Source organism: Eurytemora carolleeae, unplaced genomic scaffold (assembly GCF_000591075.1).
Source record: "Eurytemora carolleeae unplaced genomic scaffold, Eaff_2.0 scaffold234, whole genome shotgun sequence".
Taxonomy (NCBI): Eukaryota; Metazoa; Arthropoda; class Copepoda; order Calanoida; family Temoridae; genus Eurytemora; species Eurytemora carolleeae.
In genome coordinates, this window is record NW_019396124.1 from 312,639 (window position 1) to 331,261 (window position 18,623).

The 18,623-nt window shown below is 31.6% G+C and overlaps 2 protein-coding genes across 2 annotated transcripts in view; both read left to right on the forward strand.

Moving 5' to 3' along the window:
• Positions 1-18,623, forward strand: part of LOC111695658 (dedicator of cytokinesis protein 7) — a gene marked incomplete at its 3' end in the record, with an annotated part of 66,180 nt that overhangs the window by 32,530 nt on the left and 15,027 nt on the right. Inside the window, 18 exon segments of the mRNA XM_023465055.1 lie at positions 6,771-6,913; positions 7,237-7,371; positions 7,550-7,660; positions 8,256-8,400; positions 9,310-9,385; positions 9,766-9,856; positions 10,478-10,551; positions 10,726-10,781; positions 11,178-11,235; positions 11,487-11,592; positions 11,929-12,046; positions 12,976-13,037; positions 13,579-13,595; positions 14,114-14,180; positions 14,480-14,527; positions 15,438-15,481; positions 16,063-16,096; positions 16,207-16,264. Of these exon segments, the coding sequence (XP_023320823.1) occupies positions 6,771-6,913; positions 7,237-7,371; positions 7,550-7,660; positions 8,256-8,400; positions 9,310-9,385; positions 9,766-9,856; positions 10,478-10,551; positions 10,726-10,781; positions 11,178-11,235; positions 11,487-11,592; positions 11,929-12,046; positions 12,976-13,037; positions 13,579-13,595; positions 14,114-14,180; positions 14,480-14,527; positions 15,438-15,481; positions 16,063-16,096; positions 16,207-16,264 (1,443 nt within the window).
• LOC111695661 (uncharacterized) lies at positions 1,951-6,622 on the forward strand. Its single transcript, XM_023465061.1, has 10 exons — positions 1,951-2,176; positions 2,737-2,859; positions 3,434-3,509; positions 3,678-3,753; positions 4,154-4,265; positions 4,561-4,628; positions 5,038-5,127; positions 5,626-5,678; positions 5,776-5,841; positions 6,430-6,622. Exons 1-10 carry the CDS (start codon positions 2,126-2,128, stop codon positions 6,573-6,575), a joined length of 861 nt encoding a protein of 286 aa, XP_023320829.1. The 5' UTR covers positions 1,951-2,125; the 3' UTR covers positions 6,576-6,622.

Below are 18,623 nucleotides of genomic sequence, written 5' to 3' on the forward strand. Positions count from 1 at the left end.
AATTGCAGAACAATGTCGTCAATTATAATTAAGCTTGAATAACGAGTAGTTTATTGAAAACTTTAATCAAATTATATTCTTTGCATAGAAATTTGGCTTATAGCGTTGACTTAAATATGTAAATAATATATTGCATGTATATGAAACTTATTTTTAAGTAAACAATTAACGATCAACAAATGTACTCTCCTAGACTGTGCAAATACTGAGATTCATACTTACTGTATAAACCTACAGTACACACCTTCGGTTGTTTCCGCCCGCCTGCACTTGACAGGTAAATCCTTGTACTGGATCGGATTATGCATCAGCTGGACCCATGTGGGTTAACAATCCTAATCTCTTTTTTTGGGTCTCCCTGTATATTCTTAATATATACAGATGGAACACACTAGCCTCTGTAAATACTGTATAAACACAGGATACGACTACTCTTTAAAAAGATGAACTGTCTCATTTTGTTTATTATTCTTTAAATCTGGACCCCCGCCACTTCTGAAATCAAACAGTTCAGTGATTCAACAAACCTGGCTAGCATCTAAATCAAAAAGAAGTGGAAAGATATAGGAATGAAAGGATAGAGGAATGAAAGGATAGAGGATTGAAAGGAAAGAGGAATGTAAGGATAGAGGAATGAAAGGAAAGAGGAATGAAAGGATAGAGGAATGAAAGGATTGAGGAATGAAAGAATATAGAAATGAAAGGATTGAGGAATGAAAGGATATAGAAATGAAAGGATAGAGGAATGAAAGGAGAGAGGAATGAAAGGATGAGTGATGAAAGGATGAGTAACAAAAGGATAGAGGAATGAAAGGATGAGTAATGAAAGGATGAGTAATAAAAGGATGAGTAATAAAAGGATAAAGGAATGAAAGGATAGAGGAATGACAGGATAGAAAAATGACAGGATAGAGGAATGAAAAGATTTAAAGATGAAAGGACAGAGGAATAAAAGGACAGTGGAATGAACGGATAGAGGAATGACAAGATAGAAAAGTGACAGGATAGAAGAATGTAAGGATAGAGGAATAAAAGGATTCAAAAGACAGAGGAATGAAATGACAGAGGAATGCACGGATAGAGTCATGAAAGGATTGAGGAATGACAGGATATAAAAATGACAGGATAGAGGAATGAAAGAATAGAGGAATAAAAGGATGATAGAGGAATGAAATGATAGGATAGAGTACAGTGGGACCCATAAAACTGTGTCTGTTGACCTAAAGTTTTGATTTATATAGTCCACTGAACATGAAACCCGGCTACTGTGTAGTGTAAAGTGTAAGCTTAATTTCAAAGCTACTGATGTTAAAACTTTTTGCTTTATAACAACACATATGATCGCTTGAATGTCATATTCCTCTGTCACAGTTTCATGGGTCATGAAAGGAAACCTAAGTGAAAGGAAAGTGATGGTTATCAGAATTTTGAATGAACCTTAATTTACAGAGTTTCATGCCCGATTATTAATGGTACCCTGTTAACCATTCTGAGCTTAAAACTTTAGAATTAGATCTCCTTAATCCCTATTACTTAATCTGAGTATCCAATGGACACACTTTTGATTTCTACTTAAACCGTTCTTTCTTGGATATTATAAAGAAAAAATCAAAAACCGGTTTTTCTAAATTAGAGAGTCTCTCCCGTCTGTCTATAATCTTAAATAGCACGCAAAATTTCAACTTTATCGGCTTCGTATACGAGACTCTGATTGGTGGAATTTTATACACTTTTCAGGATACAACTACAAGATTAGGTTAGTCTCGATATTAAGAAAAAGAGAGGATCAAGCATTAACCTCGATATCCACCATTCTAAAGTTTTCAGCTCTGATTATTAAGACCGATATATTCTTGTTTCTTGTAATGACATTCTCTTACAAAGTGATTTTTGAATTTATGCCATAGGGACAAGGAAATTAAATCTTAAATGAAAAAAACTAATATAAATTTCTCATTTTGTTAAAAAAGACTAAAAAGGGTGAGCATTTAAAATCTAAAATGTGACTTTTAATATTGAGGGACATTTAGAGTTATGTGTATATTCCATTCAACGGGAGAAGGAGTTTAAGAAAAGAGATGTGAAAAGTTTAGTTTTGTTACTTTCAGAATTCCAGAATTTTGAAATGGGAGAAGCTATTTTTTGTTACATTTGTACAGCTAATGTAGGAGTGAGGGTAACCTTGTTTACATTAGAAACACAAGCGTCAAATATTAAAAGCCAAGTTCTAGAAAATTAAGTTTTTTGGTTGTTTGTTTTATTTATTTTTTCTTCAAAATTATAAATTTAGATTTCTTAAAGGCTTTTGCTTATTTAGTTAATAGATCTTACAAGGAACTGTCGATATAATTTCAAACTGCAAACCTGATTCACAACAGTACCCTTAAATCCTACATCTGATAAATAATGTGGGAGATATTTCTAGCTTAAAAATTGATTTATTGTAATAACTTGCTGCAATGTTTCTGCAGAAATCCACAGAAACAGATAACACACAACTGAAATTAATCAATTTTTTAAGAGAAACACATTGATATCTTATTCATTCTTGGATAGAATAAGCTTTTAAGTGTACCATTATGAATTGGACATGCCACTCTATAAACAGAGAGTTACTAAAATTATGTCCGCTGTCCCTTTAAATTAGAGCTCCCCATATCTCTTTCCTGATTTAGTAACTTTATCTTGGGCATTAAATGTGATTGATTGATTGATCCCTAATGTAAACACATGAAGGTAGTTTGTTGTTTTCAAGCTGCAATCCATCTTGCCCTGTTGGTTGTACCCCCTTGTGTTCCTCCTGGAAATCTTCTCATAGTTTTTTCAAACTTTCTGGAGTACATTTTCTGCGCAGTCGAGGAAAAAAACTGTATCACTTAAAACAATGTTGCGTCTAGATTAAATAAATGACAAAACAAAGTTGAACGTCGTCTCAGCTTGAACATTTGCTCTGCATTTGGTTTGTAAATCGCAAATATTTTTTTGTTTAAGATGGTGCATTTTAAAAACAAGAAATGACAACTTTTTTTTCGAGCAAAATTGTTTAACTTTGACCTTCCCTGTGGTCATGTAAGTTGCCATATCAAATTTGGGCTCAATCGGATACAGAAATACTGATAGACAAGCAAAGTGAATATTTTTATAGGTAATTTGGTTTGAAATACATATAAACGCTTATATCCTGTACCAGCGTCCAGTATAGGGTTTCCAGCAAAAGAAAACTTGTAAAAAAATGCGAAATTTTGCAAACTTTATCTTAAAAGTTTGCGTTTTTTTGCTCAAATCAATTTTGCTAAAGAAGGGGAAAACAATGCAGAATTTTGAGGAGGAGAAAATATATCTCAATTTTGCAACAATATTTGCATTTTGCTTGAAACCCTAGTGCAGTATGATGTAATTGCTGGTGAAAATAAGTGATCAATTTTGCAATCAGATATTTGATACAGATGCCTACTCTGAAGAACTACCAAAAGAGAGAAACGTCTGTGTATTTCTCCAAGTTTTTACAGGAAAGCAATCCAGTTTTCGAATTTAAAAAGAGAATATTTTAACCCTTAATTTTGCTTGTACTGTGCACAGTGTAAGGGGGGGCATTTAGGCAGACAGAATAGATTTACAGTTTTATATGCTTGAAAATTGACTTGAAACTTGAACCAAGTATTGCATTAATATGAAAGGAACACTGCTAATCATCTATGCTGAAGCTCTCAACTTTATCATGATGGTCTGTAATCTAACTTTAATTGCATATGGGTAGAGATGGGCATCATTTTAAAGAAAGAACAAAATTTTGCATGTATGTTTGATGGTGTTGTTTGAATAAAGACGAATGATGGACAAACAACTTTGACCATTGTTCAAAATGAAAAAAAAAATCCAAAATCCAATGATTTTAAATCATTTGACCAAACTTGAAAAAACTTTCGTTTTTTACAAGATGAAAAAAATGTACAATCATTTTTTTAATGAATGAACAGTATTTTTGAACAAACTTTTTAATAAACTATCGTTTTTTTACTGAACGAATAATTTTACTGAATGATTGAACCAAAGAACTAAATTTATTTCAAACGATTGAAAAAAAAAACTAACAAAATTGGTCATCAACAAACGATTAATGAAATTAGAAAAACGTACCTATCTCTAAATACAGGTACTCAAGGAAATTTATTCTTATTAACTACATTATCTCCAGTCTGTTTGTTGTTCTTCAAGTTTATGCTCTTGGAATATTTACCATATATAAAACTACAGCAAGACCTGAGGTGAGAATTTTCAACCTTTTTAAAGATTAATTTATATTCCTTACCAGCATAATTTTAGGGGATCTTACATTTAAAGAATAGCATTTTCAATTTTTAACAGTAATTTATTTTCATGGCATTAAATTTTCTGTCGAAAATAATAAATTTGCCCAACATTGATGATCACTGTAAAGAATACTAATGAAATTAAAATTTGCTATTTTATAAATGGAGATTGGAGAGTTACCTGATAACATATCTACTTTCTAATAATTTAATAATGGGAAAATAAAGATGACTGTTTGTTTTCTTTCAGGGATATTTCATATTGATTTTTACAAGCCTGTTCCTCTGGGGTATATCTGTTGGCATCATGGCACTGAGGAAATCAAAAAAAAAATACTTAAGACTGTTTTATAAAACTTTTTTTTAAGTATATTAATTTCCAGGACCAAAGAAAGGTTACCCACATGAGACTAAAACAAAAGCATAAAAATTTGAATTCCAAAACTCGAAACCTAAAATTCAGTCTTAATCAACATTAGATATAAATCGAAAAATAGAAATAACAAAACTAATTTAAACCAGGATTGATGGCAAAAAGGCACATTAGAATAATTAAGTTGGGGGTAACGTCTAGTTTTTGTGCTCAAGAAATGAAGATTACTGGGAATATTTGAAATGTCAAAAGCTTGAGGGATGCTGATTATGCTTCCAAGCCCATGACTAAGATACAAATCAAATTGAGACAGTTCACAAATTTTATAAATTAGTCATTTTTGATGACTTTAAGAAAAAGGATAAGAGAGGATTCCAGACTTCAGCATGTTAAGATATTGATAAACAATTCTGATGAGCCTGCTTTATTGGAAGAACCAGCAAGGTTATAATTGGAACTTGTAGCTTAGCTTTTGGGACTTAAATTTATTTCACTAAACCATTTGAAAAGTCATACTGCTCCTCTCCTCCCAGCTCCCTTTCCAGATAAATTATTGTTATTCCTTTTATTTTTAAAGGGTTAAATAATATTTAGGTTTTTGTTGCCCACTTAAGATGAGACTTAAGAGACAGCTTTTCAAAGTTCAATAATTTTATTTTACTTCATGATTCCTGTAATTTTTTATTGGTTTATTCTTTTCCAAAGAATTTTATGTACTGGTAAATGAGATATCTAAAAACATCTCACTATGAACCATTAAGCAAGGTTTTGGTTGACGTCCTTTGCCTCAATCCTTAGTTGGAAACCCTGTACATTTTTACTATCAGTAAAAACTATATCATGCTTCAGGGGGAATAAAACTTAATTTTGGGAAAATGTCATCAACAAATTCTCTTGAATTCATCATTTATTTATTTGCTCTTGCACTACAACCAATTACAGCTTAACCTCAGAAATACAAACCGAAGAGGAAGTTGCACCAAATATGCCAGAAGGCAATCACTGCAAAATTGGTCTTAACAAATATTCTTTTTAGAGTTAAACTTATTGATATATTTATATAAACCAAATTAAATGCATTGAAATGGTCAGAAAATCCAGGGGCTATGGAAAATTTGTCTGGACAAGACAAATCTAACTCAAGTTCATCTGAAAAAGGTAAATACAAGTTTTCAAATTATGATTTTCTTCCTACTTTTTATGAGCAAAGTTTACTCCAAACATGAATTTTTTCAGTGTAAGTTCCAAATCATTGTATATATTTTTTTTAACATGTAAACAACAACAAATGTACAAACATGCTTAATTTTATCAACTCAATATCTGGTTAGTTATTACAAAGTGTGGAGTAGACCCCTCTGCTTATGAAAAAGCAACCTCTCAAGACTATTTATCTAGCTACCTTACTAGGAATTGTATACACACTGGGCAATGGCATTGTCCTTTGACAGTAGAGGGGGGGGGGGAGGATTCAACCAAGGAGTATGAAATAGAAGGGAATTACAACTGACGTGGCCCGCCCTACCATATGATTATACATGCTTTGCAGACGGTACTCCATTTGTATAAGAAATATTCAGAATAAAGTTATTGTAAGTACGGTAATTGTTCACCAGACAAATATTTCTTATACAAATGGAGTACCGTTTGCAAAGTATGTAAAATCATATGGTAGGGTGGCCTGCGTCTGTTTTATTTCCCTTTTATTTCATACTCCTTGGATTTAACACATTTTTTTATTTTCAGACTTTAGCCATTGTTCTTCTGAGGTTAAAAAGTTCCTGGTACAGCTAACACGATCTGAATGTGATTGTACAGAGGAGAGAATGATGTGGGATTGTGATTTATGTCTTCGTCTTTTACTACTAAATATCCAACTTGAATGTATCTAATTACAACATGTTATCTCGTTTTAACAAAAATAAAAAAAATTATTTCATGTTGTCTTGTTTGTTATTTAATTAATTAGATTTTAGAATTAAACATTATATTTTAGAAGTAGAAAGAGGTAAATTTATTTTTCAAAAACGTTATATTCAGTGATCACTCTTTATTAATTTTCTTGTGTGCTAATTTTATTTCCCAAGGTGATCTTGGCAACCCAATGGGGATTGCAGTTCAAGGGAAACTACTTCATGAACAGCTTGCCCTACAACTTACTCTTTCTAAGGATTCTGCTAGGAATTCAGCTTTAGAAAATAGTTGGTTCTTTTTTGAACTAATGATCAAGGTATTTTTTTCAACAAAAATTATTTTTAGATCTTTTATTTCCCAATCTTAACATTGTTTACAATCACATTAATCAAGTTTCTTTGGGAAAAGTAAAATATGGGTTTTTCTTTATGTAGACTTTTAGAGAAGTAATTATTAAAATTTCATAATAAATTGGATTTAGAAACATTTACTAAAAACTAATTCAGGAATGCCCAGAGGCTTTCCGAATATTCATAAAAAAGTTATAGATTATGAAAAGCAGAATCAGAATTTATATTTCATGTCTGCATTAATTTTTATTTCTCTATTCTCGAATACAATGTTTTTTTTGATAATCAGGCCATGGTTGAACACTTAGCAACTACTGGAACTCTGGGAGCTCCTAGAAAACATCGGTTTTCTGAGCAATTTCATGATGATATCCTCAACATGGTCTCTTCTCTTACAAGTGACATCATCAGAAAGTATAAAAAGGTATCATACACAATACAAACATTATATTACATCTGTTTTACAAACAAATATCTTTGAAGTTATGGAGATCCATTCTATTTAATCTGTCTTGAAAGAAATCCGGTTAATTGTTTTTTCTTTTTTAATTTATCCATTTGAAACAAACTGATTGTGCATTTCATATCACTTTATTGTTAAGGATGAAAAGAAGACAGAACAGCTGAACGCCTGTCTGGGATTCTTTCTTCATGATCTTCTGTCTGTAATGGATCGAGGATTCGTCTTTTCTTTGATCAGAACTTACATGAAGGTACAGGGTGTCCCAATATACATGGGAATTAAAAGACAAAATCGAAATTGACTAATCCTAAACTTTCATTTTCCAAGAAAATTTTAAGGTTAATTTTAAACCTAAATTTGTCATGTGTGTACTTGCTACCTAATTTCATTGGTCAAAATAAAATTATGTCTGCTAGAGTATATTTTATGTTAAGGGCAACAGACTTTTTTGTTATTCTGCTAAACATGTTATGACATTCTGCAAGATAACGCTGAAAAAGAACAACTGTACTGTCTTCATATACGGGAATTTATCATTTTACTAAGTACAACAGTATGCAATCAAAACATAAACAAACAAATTTTTTTAATCTAGCAGACGGATTACAGCTTTCCTAGTAGACATCACCATACTAAATCAATACATCATTTAAAAAGAGTATATAAAAATTGTCACTGAATTCACATGTTTACTGTGACACCCTGTATTTCTAGATTTTTTTTAATTTTAAGAAATTTTACAGAAGAGGGGGATTAAAACATACAAAAAAGATTCTTGGCCTTTTTTGGGGGATAAAAACTGAAAAGAAGAGATATACATCGTTGTTAACATGACTGATGTTTAGGAGGTGTCTGCTAAAGTTGCTGATGATCCTGAGAACACAGTTCCTCTTTGGGAACTCCAGATTGAGTTCCTGAGAATCATCTGTAGCCATGAACACTTTATACCTTTAAACTTGCCTCAGTATGGACCCAGTGATCTTACATCAGGTAACAGGAATATATACTTTTTTCTTATCTAAATATATTCTACAGTGAAAACTTTAAAATATAAAGACGACATTGAATAATACTGATGTTGTTACAAGGAAAATTGATTTAAACTGCACAGTTGCTGTGTCTTATTTTCATTGGACTACTGATGAAAGACATAACTTGAGTCTAAAAGTCGACTTCCTATTACCAAGATTTCTGGTTCTTACTTTATGTTTCCAAATAATTTTTTGGGAATTATTTACAGAAGTTATTATTATTTTCCAAAAGCTCAAAACAAATTTCTACATAGTTCTGTTAGAAATACAGAAACTGGTAATAAATTTGCTCTTGTACTACAATACAAACCCGTAAACAATGAAATGTTTTTTCTGTGTCTTTCTATTAGGATTTTGTTATTTATTATTGATAATTTGATATATGTCTGAAAATGTGCCCTGAGCTGAAAACTTTAGAATGGTGGATATTGAAATCAATGATTGATCTATTCTTTTTCTGAATCTCCAGATAAAATAAGGCTTGTTCTCCTCTTGTTATTAATCTCCAGATTAATTAAATGATCAGGATTAAGGATATCCCATTCTAAAGTTTTCAGCTCTGAGCATTTTCAAAAACATATCAGATAAATCAAATACTAAAATCTGAGGGGTACTATATATCTTTTAAATTTTGAAAGACATGCCCAATTATCAACTGTACCCTTTGAACCTTTATTTGATAAAAAATTTTGTTAATTTAAAGTATCAAATTTTAACCATTTTCTTTATTGGTTCTGATACAGAAACGAGCAAGTCAGTTTATAAAGAAATTAATTTTCAAATAATGAATTGGATAAAGCTTTGAGGGCACTATACAATAAATCAAGAGTCTCTTGAAATTATGTCTGTAGTCCCTTAAAACTTGTAGGTTCCTCATCTCCAACTCCATCCTTGAGATCTATTGACAGTGCAGCCTCTCTTGTTTCTACTATGATGGGGGACAGGTAATATGGAGATGTATGTTTTCTTCAATTCCCCTTTGTGAAAATATTTTTTTTTCTTCTTGTTATAAGAATGTTCACGCTATTTTTAAAGGTTCTTTGGTGAATTGGTTTTCGGTTAACAGGGGAGCAGGGGGGGGGGGTAGGGATTTCCAATTCCTCTAAATATTTAAATTTTCTTGCAGGAGTTACATGTGGTCTCCCTTGATAAAATTACCCATTGTGTTCTATAAGAACTGAGATCTTATTTAAAATTGTAAAGATTTAAAAAGTAGACCAACATTTTGGAAAGCTTATAAGTTGAAGAACCTTTTTTGGAACGGTATTTAGACATTAAAGATCTAAGACAATTTATAATTTTTCTTTATTTTATTTTTTTGCAGGTCTTCGTGGGCAGAATTAAGCACAGAGTTCCGTCGACAGCATTTCCTTGTTGGGCTCGGGTTAACTAATTTATACAATGCTCTAGACCAGGTAATATATATATATCATAGTAATCTCTGATTACTCGTCTGTCTGAATGTTTGTTTGAATGTCCGATCATTACTCCTGAATTCTAAGGACCACTTTTCCATATTTTTTTATTGGATAACTCGATATAACAGCAGAAATGTTGTTAGCCAGGTTTAGGTGGGTTGGCTTTTATAGGAAATGTTTAGATTGCCAGGCAAAACAGTTTCCAAATGAAGCTGGTCTGTTGATGTTAAACAATTTTAAAAAAAGTGTTCATTATTTATTAATGTGTTTAACTTTATTTAATAAAAAAAACCATAAAGAATTCTATTCTTGTTCTTGCTATTTTTATATTGTGTTTTCAACTTTCATAGATGTTGTCATTGATGTCATCGGGGTCCTTGTTGAGTTGATGCCATTGCTTATTGGCATTGTTGTCATTGATACCTTTGTTGCTGTTGTTGATGTCAAAGTTGGCAATTTTATCTTGGCTGGTATAATTATTGCCATTGCTTTTAATTTTGTCTTTGATTAAAAAGATATTGTATTTCATTGATGTCATAAATTCCACTATTGTCTGTCCATGTTGTTGTTTTTTCAAAATTATTGTTACTATTGAAATTATCACTGTCACCATTTTAGGATAATGGGGACGTACATAGTAAATCTGTTGCGCTTCTCAGAAACCTTCTAACTTGTCACGATTTAGATCCCAGGTAAGGAACAGTGAATTTCACAGATAAATTTCTGTCAAATAGTTCAAGTGCTTACTGTTACATATTCATAATGAACTTGGCTTTATATCAGAAAGATCCATTATGAAAAATCAACTGAAATATTTGAAAATTATTTGTCATCCAAAATTTTTTTAAAAATTATCTTCCTTTTAGATACAGTGATATGGATTGTAAGGCCCGTGTGGCAAACCTCTATCTACCCCTTGTTGGTATTACTTTCATTTTTAATTTAGTATTTTCTGGATTTGCAAAAAAAGATATTATTATTATTATGATTCCATCATTTATACTTCATCTATAACTGAACTTTAATATCATTTGCCAGTACAGGATCCATATAATTTTGATATGGATCTGGATCTGGATCCTGGATCCAAACTGGAAAAAATGGATCCGGATCGGAAATTTTTTTAATATTCTCTCTTTCTTCAACAATTTTTGCTGCTTGGATCCGGATCCAGGAAGACAAAATGTTGCTGATCTAAGGGATCTGGATCCTAAGCACTGCCATTAGCTCAAGTTAAAATATTGAATGAATTTATTATTCTCTTTTTGTTACTTCAACTTAAAATTTCATTTCTTTACAAATAAATTGATATTTTTAGGTATTATTATTGATAATGTTGGATGTTTGCATGGAGCTACAGAGCTATACAACAGCAGGTTTACTATAATAAGTTCATTTTAAATGACGAATGATCTGTGAACTTTTGAAGGGATGAAACAAGCTTTAATCTTTTGATTCTCTACAGGGGATTAACTGTTCGGGTAAAGATTAGACCAATGAGAAATCAGTTAATTTTAATCAAACTCTCATTGGTTTTAGCTGTTTTTGATGGACTAGTTTATCAGAGTATGGGGAAAGACTCACATGTTTACTCCCAGAATGATATTGATTATAGTTTATTTAACAGAGATGAAGTTACCACCCCAATCATAGATCAGATTACAGCTCAGCAAATAGCTGGCAGTGCCATGTTTGGTACAGTAGAGAATATGAGGGAACCTCAAAGCCAGCAGGTAACTAGATGGACGCAGTTACTGTTGATGGAAATTATGAGATATCAACTCCCCGGCCCCCATCCCAGTCCTGGTTCTTGCCTTGATTGCCATGCAGTTTTATATCCATATGCCCATTCCCCATCCTATCCAGTCACAAATACTATGTAATTTAATAGTACAGAACTGAAGGGTATTAACCTGAAGTAGAATAGGCAGTTGATAGTAAATCTGCTACAATAAGGAGACATTGAGCTGGTTTAAACATGTGTAGTTAGACAATTGTTATTCCTTTTACAAAAGAGGATTCCACTTTTTTATGGTTATGTTCTTGATTATAGAAGACTACTAATTTAGAAGCCTGCCAAGTGTAATCTAGCTGAGGATACCAGTAGGCACCTTTTAGCCTGCTTTCTTTGGGTGGTGAAAAATGTGGAACCAGGCGTACTTCGTCAATGGTGGTCAGAACTGCCAGGTAAGTTTTTAAAGATGTTTCATTAAGTCAGAACTGAGAACTGTTATGTAAGTTAAGAGACCAGGGGCCAACTAAATTTAATTAATTTGAGCTAGTTTACTAAACTACCTACTGCCGGCTGAAATTTAAACCCCGGTAGAGAGTTCAGTGACCTCTTTAAATCTTCAATTTTGGTTCCAGATATTCTGATCAGTTAGAACTTTGTGGTAAGATTCGCTAAGAACAAATGGGTACTGTTCTGGAAAAATAGTCAGAATTGCCAGGTTAGAATTTGGGTTAGAATTACCAGCTAAGTGAATAGAACTTCCAGGTAAGATTCGTTAAGAACAAATGGGTACTGTTCTGGAGAAATGGTCAGTATTGCCAGGTTAGAATTTGGGTTAGAATTACCAGCTAAGTAAAGAGAACTTCCAGGTAAGATTCGTTATGAACAAATAGATACTGTTCTGGAGAAATAGTCAGAATTGCCAGGTTAGAATTTGGGTTAGAATTACCAGTTTAGTGAAGAGAACTTCTAGGTAAGATTTGTTATGAACAAATAGGTACTGTTCTGGAAAAATAGTCAGAAATGCCAGGTTAGAATTTGGATTAGAATTACCAGTTAAGTGAAGAGAACTTCCAGGTAAGATTTGTTATGAACAAATAGGTGCCGTTCTGGAGAAATAGTCAGAATAGCCAGGTTAGCGTTTGGGTTAGAATTACCAGTTTAGCAAAGAACTTGGACTTGTTAGATGTACTTCCAGGTAAATTAAAAACCAGATGTTCTTTACCCCTTGGGATCAGAATGACCAGGTGTTGCTCCTAAGACATTTTCTGTCAAGAAGTTTCAATAGAGAAACTGTTATCAGAATAGGTATATCAAACATCTTCATGAACTTCATGAACTTGAGACCTAAACTATCATATCTTAACATCAAATCTCTATTAAGGGGAAAGACTTATGTCTCTGTGTGAGGTGCTAAGATTAACTGTGTCTTCATTTCAGTACAGGGTAAGTCTAAATTCAAAATTTTTCCTTTCTCTTGTTTTGTAAAGTATGGTGAAAGTTGTCTTTTTCCCCCTATCATCTTCTACTAAACCATAGAGGAGCTTGGAAGGACAAAACACTATATTAATTAACAATCGCCTTCTTTTTTTATATTGACTTTAGATGAAAGTTGGACTAATAAGTGGATATCAACCCAAACTAAACTAATAAGTATACTCTCTTTAATCGGGTTTATCTTGAAAAAATAGAATTCTCACTTTCTTTGGATATTTTTTCTAATCTTTGGCCAAATTTAAAGAATTAGATGCGGTTCAAACATTTTTGTTTTAGCTGGAAACTTTAATAAGTGTTTCGAGATTTGGTCCAGAGTGCTCAATTGGAACCGGTTATTGGTGGTTTAGCGATGCGGTTTAAATTCTTTAACTTTGGCCTCTTATCAATTATACTCTTTTTGTAATACTTTTTTTAAGAAGTGCATAATTGTAAAATCTCACCTCAAAAAAAAATATCTAAACTCTTTTAATCTTGTTTATGCTGCATGTAGGGAAGACAAGGATTTTGGTGATTAGTCTTTCTTGGATGTTTCATTGTTGTTTATTTATATTTCTGTGATATATTTTTGCCAGAACCACCATCCCCCCCCCCTGTAAGTTTGGAGATTTGGTTTTAATCTAACTGTTTAAATGTTGAAATCAAAAAATGTTAAAATGTTGAAAATTGTAGGTGAAAGAAAAATATATATCCATAGCTGGAAACTTGTGTATTGTAGATATCGAGATCATGCTTGATATTCTTTTTTGAGTTAATCTGCAGATTAATTTAATCCTTATTTGGTATTCTAGAAAGTGTATAAAATTCAACCAATAAAATAATTCAATAAAATTCATCAGAGCGTCGTTTGCGCAACCCATGAGAAAACCCTCATTGGTCGGAATCTTGATGGATATCCAAAAATGCCACATTAGATATGGATAAAGAGATTAAGCGTATACAACACAAAAGTTTCCAGCTTATGCCACTTTTGCCCTTATTCTTTTTAAACTATCCTAGTTGTTTCCAAGAAAGTTGATTAAATTAAGTGGTTCTGCCTCTCCGCTAGATATCTTTCCTTTCAGTCATTGCTACAATATCTATGATTCCTCTAAGGCTTGCATACTATTCAGTTCAATGGAATTTCCTATTTTTTTTTCATCAGTTTTTAAAGGCATGAGCTACTTAATCCAAAATTAAAGTATCATTTTCACCACATTTTTATTTCTACAAAATGGTAAAAATATAAACGATAATAAATATTTTGGGGAAACTGGATTCCAATTTATTTTGTTATGAAGGGCTACCGAAATCTAAATTGTTTCAATACTTTCCTCAAACAAAATATTAGCCCCCCTCCCCGCCCCCATCTAAATGTTCTTGGTTTCCTTTTTCCATTGAACTTGAAAAATCAGGAAAACACGCCGACCACTCCTGAGAAAAAGTTTATTATGAAAGAAGAGGTAGGTCAAGGTCTTGGTATATCAAAATGGCATAATAGTCTGTTTTTCACATATTTTTGTTTAGATAATTTTTATGTTCTGGCTGGGTTGCAATTTTTTTTTAGCTGATAGGGATTTTCAAACTTTTTAATTTTGATAATGTAAATTTGTTTGTGCAGTGTCCCAGAAATGAATGTTTTCCTGGGTAGGGTCATTCATTTCATTTCTGCATCCTCGCATGCCCAACTTCATCCTTATCTCCCTTGCTTGCACACATTTTTCAACTTAAAGGGTTGGTTTGAGGATGATGAAGGCTTTATCTGGGGATTATTCATAATTAGCAACCTTTCTTATTATTATGCATGCATCCACTTTACCTTATTTTAGTAATTTAATCTAAATCAGTTAAAAAAAAACAAAATAAAAAATTTATTTATTTATCATTAATTGTAAATCAAAATTATTTTATTATTCTAAGCTTTCCTATTGATCGTGAGAAAACCTTAAAAATAATATTTGATGTTTTTACAAAGTAAAAAATTTTACTGGTTATTTATTAATTTTTTTATTAGGTGAAATGGGTCTGTTTAAAATTCATAATTGCTGTGCTTTATGTTCAATTTGCTATTTAAAGTCATAACTTACGTCTTAAAGTCTTCTTCCTATTCCTGAGTTTTCTGGTTCTCACCGTATGCAGTTCATTTACTTCATTGATAAATGTTAAAGCTTGCACAATTTATTCACTTCAATAATAAGATAAATGTTAAAGCTTGCACAATTTATTTATTTCAATAATAAGATTGATAAATGTTAAAGCTTGCACAATTTATTTACTTCCATAATAAGATAAATGATTTAACGTATTCAACATTTGTGCACTGCAAATTTAATTTAATAAAAAGATATTCTTTTTTAAACTTCTTATTTTCAGGGTAAGAGACATTACAGGAAAGTTGGACCACAAAACAGCTTCAGGAATGATTAGTATAATTTAAAAAAAAAATAATACTTTTCTAGAACTAACAAAAGAAATTTATTTCATGCATAGTTCAATGTTCAAGAATAATATTTGAGACGAACTTAATAGAATGTTTTTACAACCTGCCAAATTAAAACTGTTAATTTATGTTTTTGCTTTTCATTAAATACATTAACTAAAAACTTCATTTCAGGCAGAAAATCACATTTATCAGTTTATCATTTATAAAGAGTTTTTTTATCATCAAAGCAGCGTTTCGGATCCGGATCCGGTCGGATCCGTATCATTTGGTCGGATCCGGATCCGTATCAGAGTCAGGATCCGGATCCATCATCACGGATACAAATCCGCGGATCCGGATCCGCATCAAAATGATACGGATCCGAAACACTGCATCAAAGTCCCATTCTGGTAATTCTGTATAGTGTATATGCATGTTTTTTTTGATTAAGATTCCAATCTAAAACTAGATGATCAGTGATCATTGGAAATTGACAAAAAAAAAGTCTATGATAAATATAATTTTGCAGCGCTGATCTAGGATTTTTTACAATACAAAATACTAAGTTTAATCCAGGAAAGCGTCTTCAGAAGTTAAAAATCATTTAGAGGTAAAATACTTTTATTTTACTTTGATATTTTAATTCTTGTGAACAACATTTGGTATGGCCGTGCGGGAAATGCCGGGAAAGTATTGTTGAAATTTATTTTTTATTTTAAGGATATGATCTTGGGTCGAAGTCATGCTAAGGAAATGATGAGCCGGGGCTCCAGAAAAGGTAAATTATAAAATTTTGGAAGGAGAATGTTTTTATTTTTGAAAAACTTATGAGGGTTTTTTAAGCAATTTCAAAGATTTATGAAAAATTTAATATTTTATTTTATACTTTGATAAAAATATTGAATAGGGAATGAAATGCCTAACGTGAATCAAACAAGAATTGATCTAACAAATGACAAAAAGTTGCTCAAAAATTGATTAAAACAAGAATTGATCTATCAAATGACAAAAAGTTGCTCAAAAATTGATTAAAACAAGAATTGATCTATCAAATGACAAAAAGTTGCTCAAAAATTGATTAAAACAAGAATTGATCTATCAAATAACAAAAAGTTGCTCAAAAATTGATTAAAACAAGAATTGATCCATCAAATAACAAAAAGTTGCTCAAAAATTGATTAAAACAAGAATTGATCTAACAAATGACAAAAAGTTGCTCAAAAATCGATTAAAACTAGAATTGATCCAACAAATGACAAAAAAGTTGCTCAAAATATCTCTATGGATTTTAGGAGCTCCTAATCGCTATCCTTTTTTTACTAAAATTTTTATAATAGCCATTGGCACTGTATTGAATTTTAGAAAATATTAGATATAAAAGTGGAGCACAACAAAAAAATCTAATTTTTTACAATTGACGATTGATAATATGGGTTTGTTCCACAGCAGCTTTACAGGGAGAACTTGTAAGTCCTAGCAATCCAACTATTACTGTTGGGAACTCACTCTTCTATACAGGTTTTCATAAAATCAGAGCTGCCAACTCCTTAGAGGCTTTTTTTACTTCGTTCGTTCATCGTTCGTGATTTTGTTCGTTTTCAAAAATATCGTTTGTTTTCAAAAATATCGTTCATTCTCACTGAACGATTGTTCAGTAAAATCGTTCGTTGAGAAAAATCGTTCAATTAATAAAATCATTCGTTCTTAAAAAACTATTGTTTTTTTTAAAGTTTGTTAATAAATCGTTTGTTCAGTAGAAAACGATCGGTTTTTCAAGATCGTTGTAATGATTTTAAATCTTCTTATTTGTTTTGTTGGTTCGATTTTAAAAAACGATAATTTTTTTATTTCTCTGAACGATCCAAATCGTTTGTCCATCGTTCTTTTTTCTTCTAAACGACAGAAGCAGTTCTGCATGCGTTCAATTAGATTTTAAGCACTTTCCTAGCCGCAGCACTCAGCCCTTAAAAGGACTGTAAATCCTTTAAATCTGAAGTTCCCTGTTGTTCACACCGAAATACAAAGAAACTTTTTTATTTCAAGAGTTATTAATACATGGAATGATATTCCCTACGGAATCAAAAAACAAAAAAACAAGCCCGATAACTGGCGTAACGACTGAAGTTATAAAAGAGATGTTTTAAATTATCGCACCCGTGACTGATATATAAAAATTAATAATTTTAAAAAAAATAACTGAGATATTCGTTAAAGGATAGGGTTGCATCTTAATTCGCTATGTGTGGTACTTTTTTTAATGATGTCTAAGGCCTAAGATATTTAGATTGAGAAAGTCGTAATTATCGTAAAATTTGAAAACATATAATAAAGGAATTTCAAGTCTTTGCCTCAAACTTTTCTTATTTCTATATCGTTGAAACCTGATGGTGTAAACCTTTGATATTTAAAACTTAAATTTATTTTATCTAACTTAACTCATAGTTTGAAATATCTAAGGTCTACGACATTGGGTGACAAAGATATAGTGATTTTAATATCAGAGTTTGTGGCAAAGACTCAATTCCTTGACATTCACTCACTACAGTTTAACTAAGTTTCCCTGGATTTCGTGGTTGAATGGCTGTTATTATTATTATATTGAAAATAACATTACCTCTGCTTGAAAAGATAGTATTTATTTTTAGTACATTCACGGGATTCCTTAACTATACTTTTGTCTCGCTTGTTAAAGGATTGATTGAAGAAGATAATAAAGCATACATCAATCAATCTTTGAAATTCCAATTTTCACAAAAATAATATACACTCATGCTATAAGAGTAGGAACTACAAAATTTGCAAGCTGGTCATATCCTTTTTCAGCATGTTTGCAAATTTGATCGCAAAACTATTGCAGATAAGCACCTTGCACATTGCACAATACTTCGGAAAGTTGGAGTCTGTTTAAATTTTATGATTTTGTCTACCAACACATGCTTCTCACTTCAGAATAAACGCTTGGATTTTAAACCAACCTGCCTGAAACCTACTGCGTTAATGTCTTATTTTACCAATGTAACAAACTTTGAGTGAGTCTTTGTCACAAACTCCGATTTCCTAATCCCTGTATCTTTGCAACCCAATGTAGTAGATCTTAGGTATTTTTTAAACTATGGATTATGTCAGAAATAATAAAC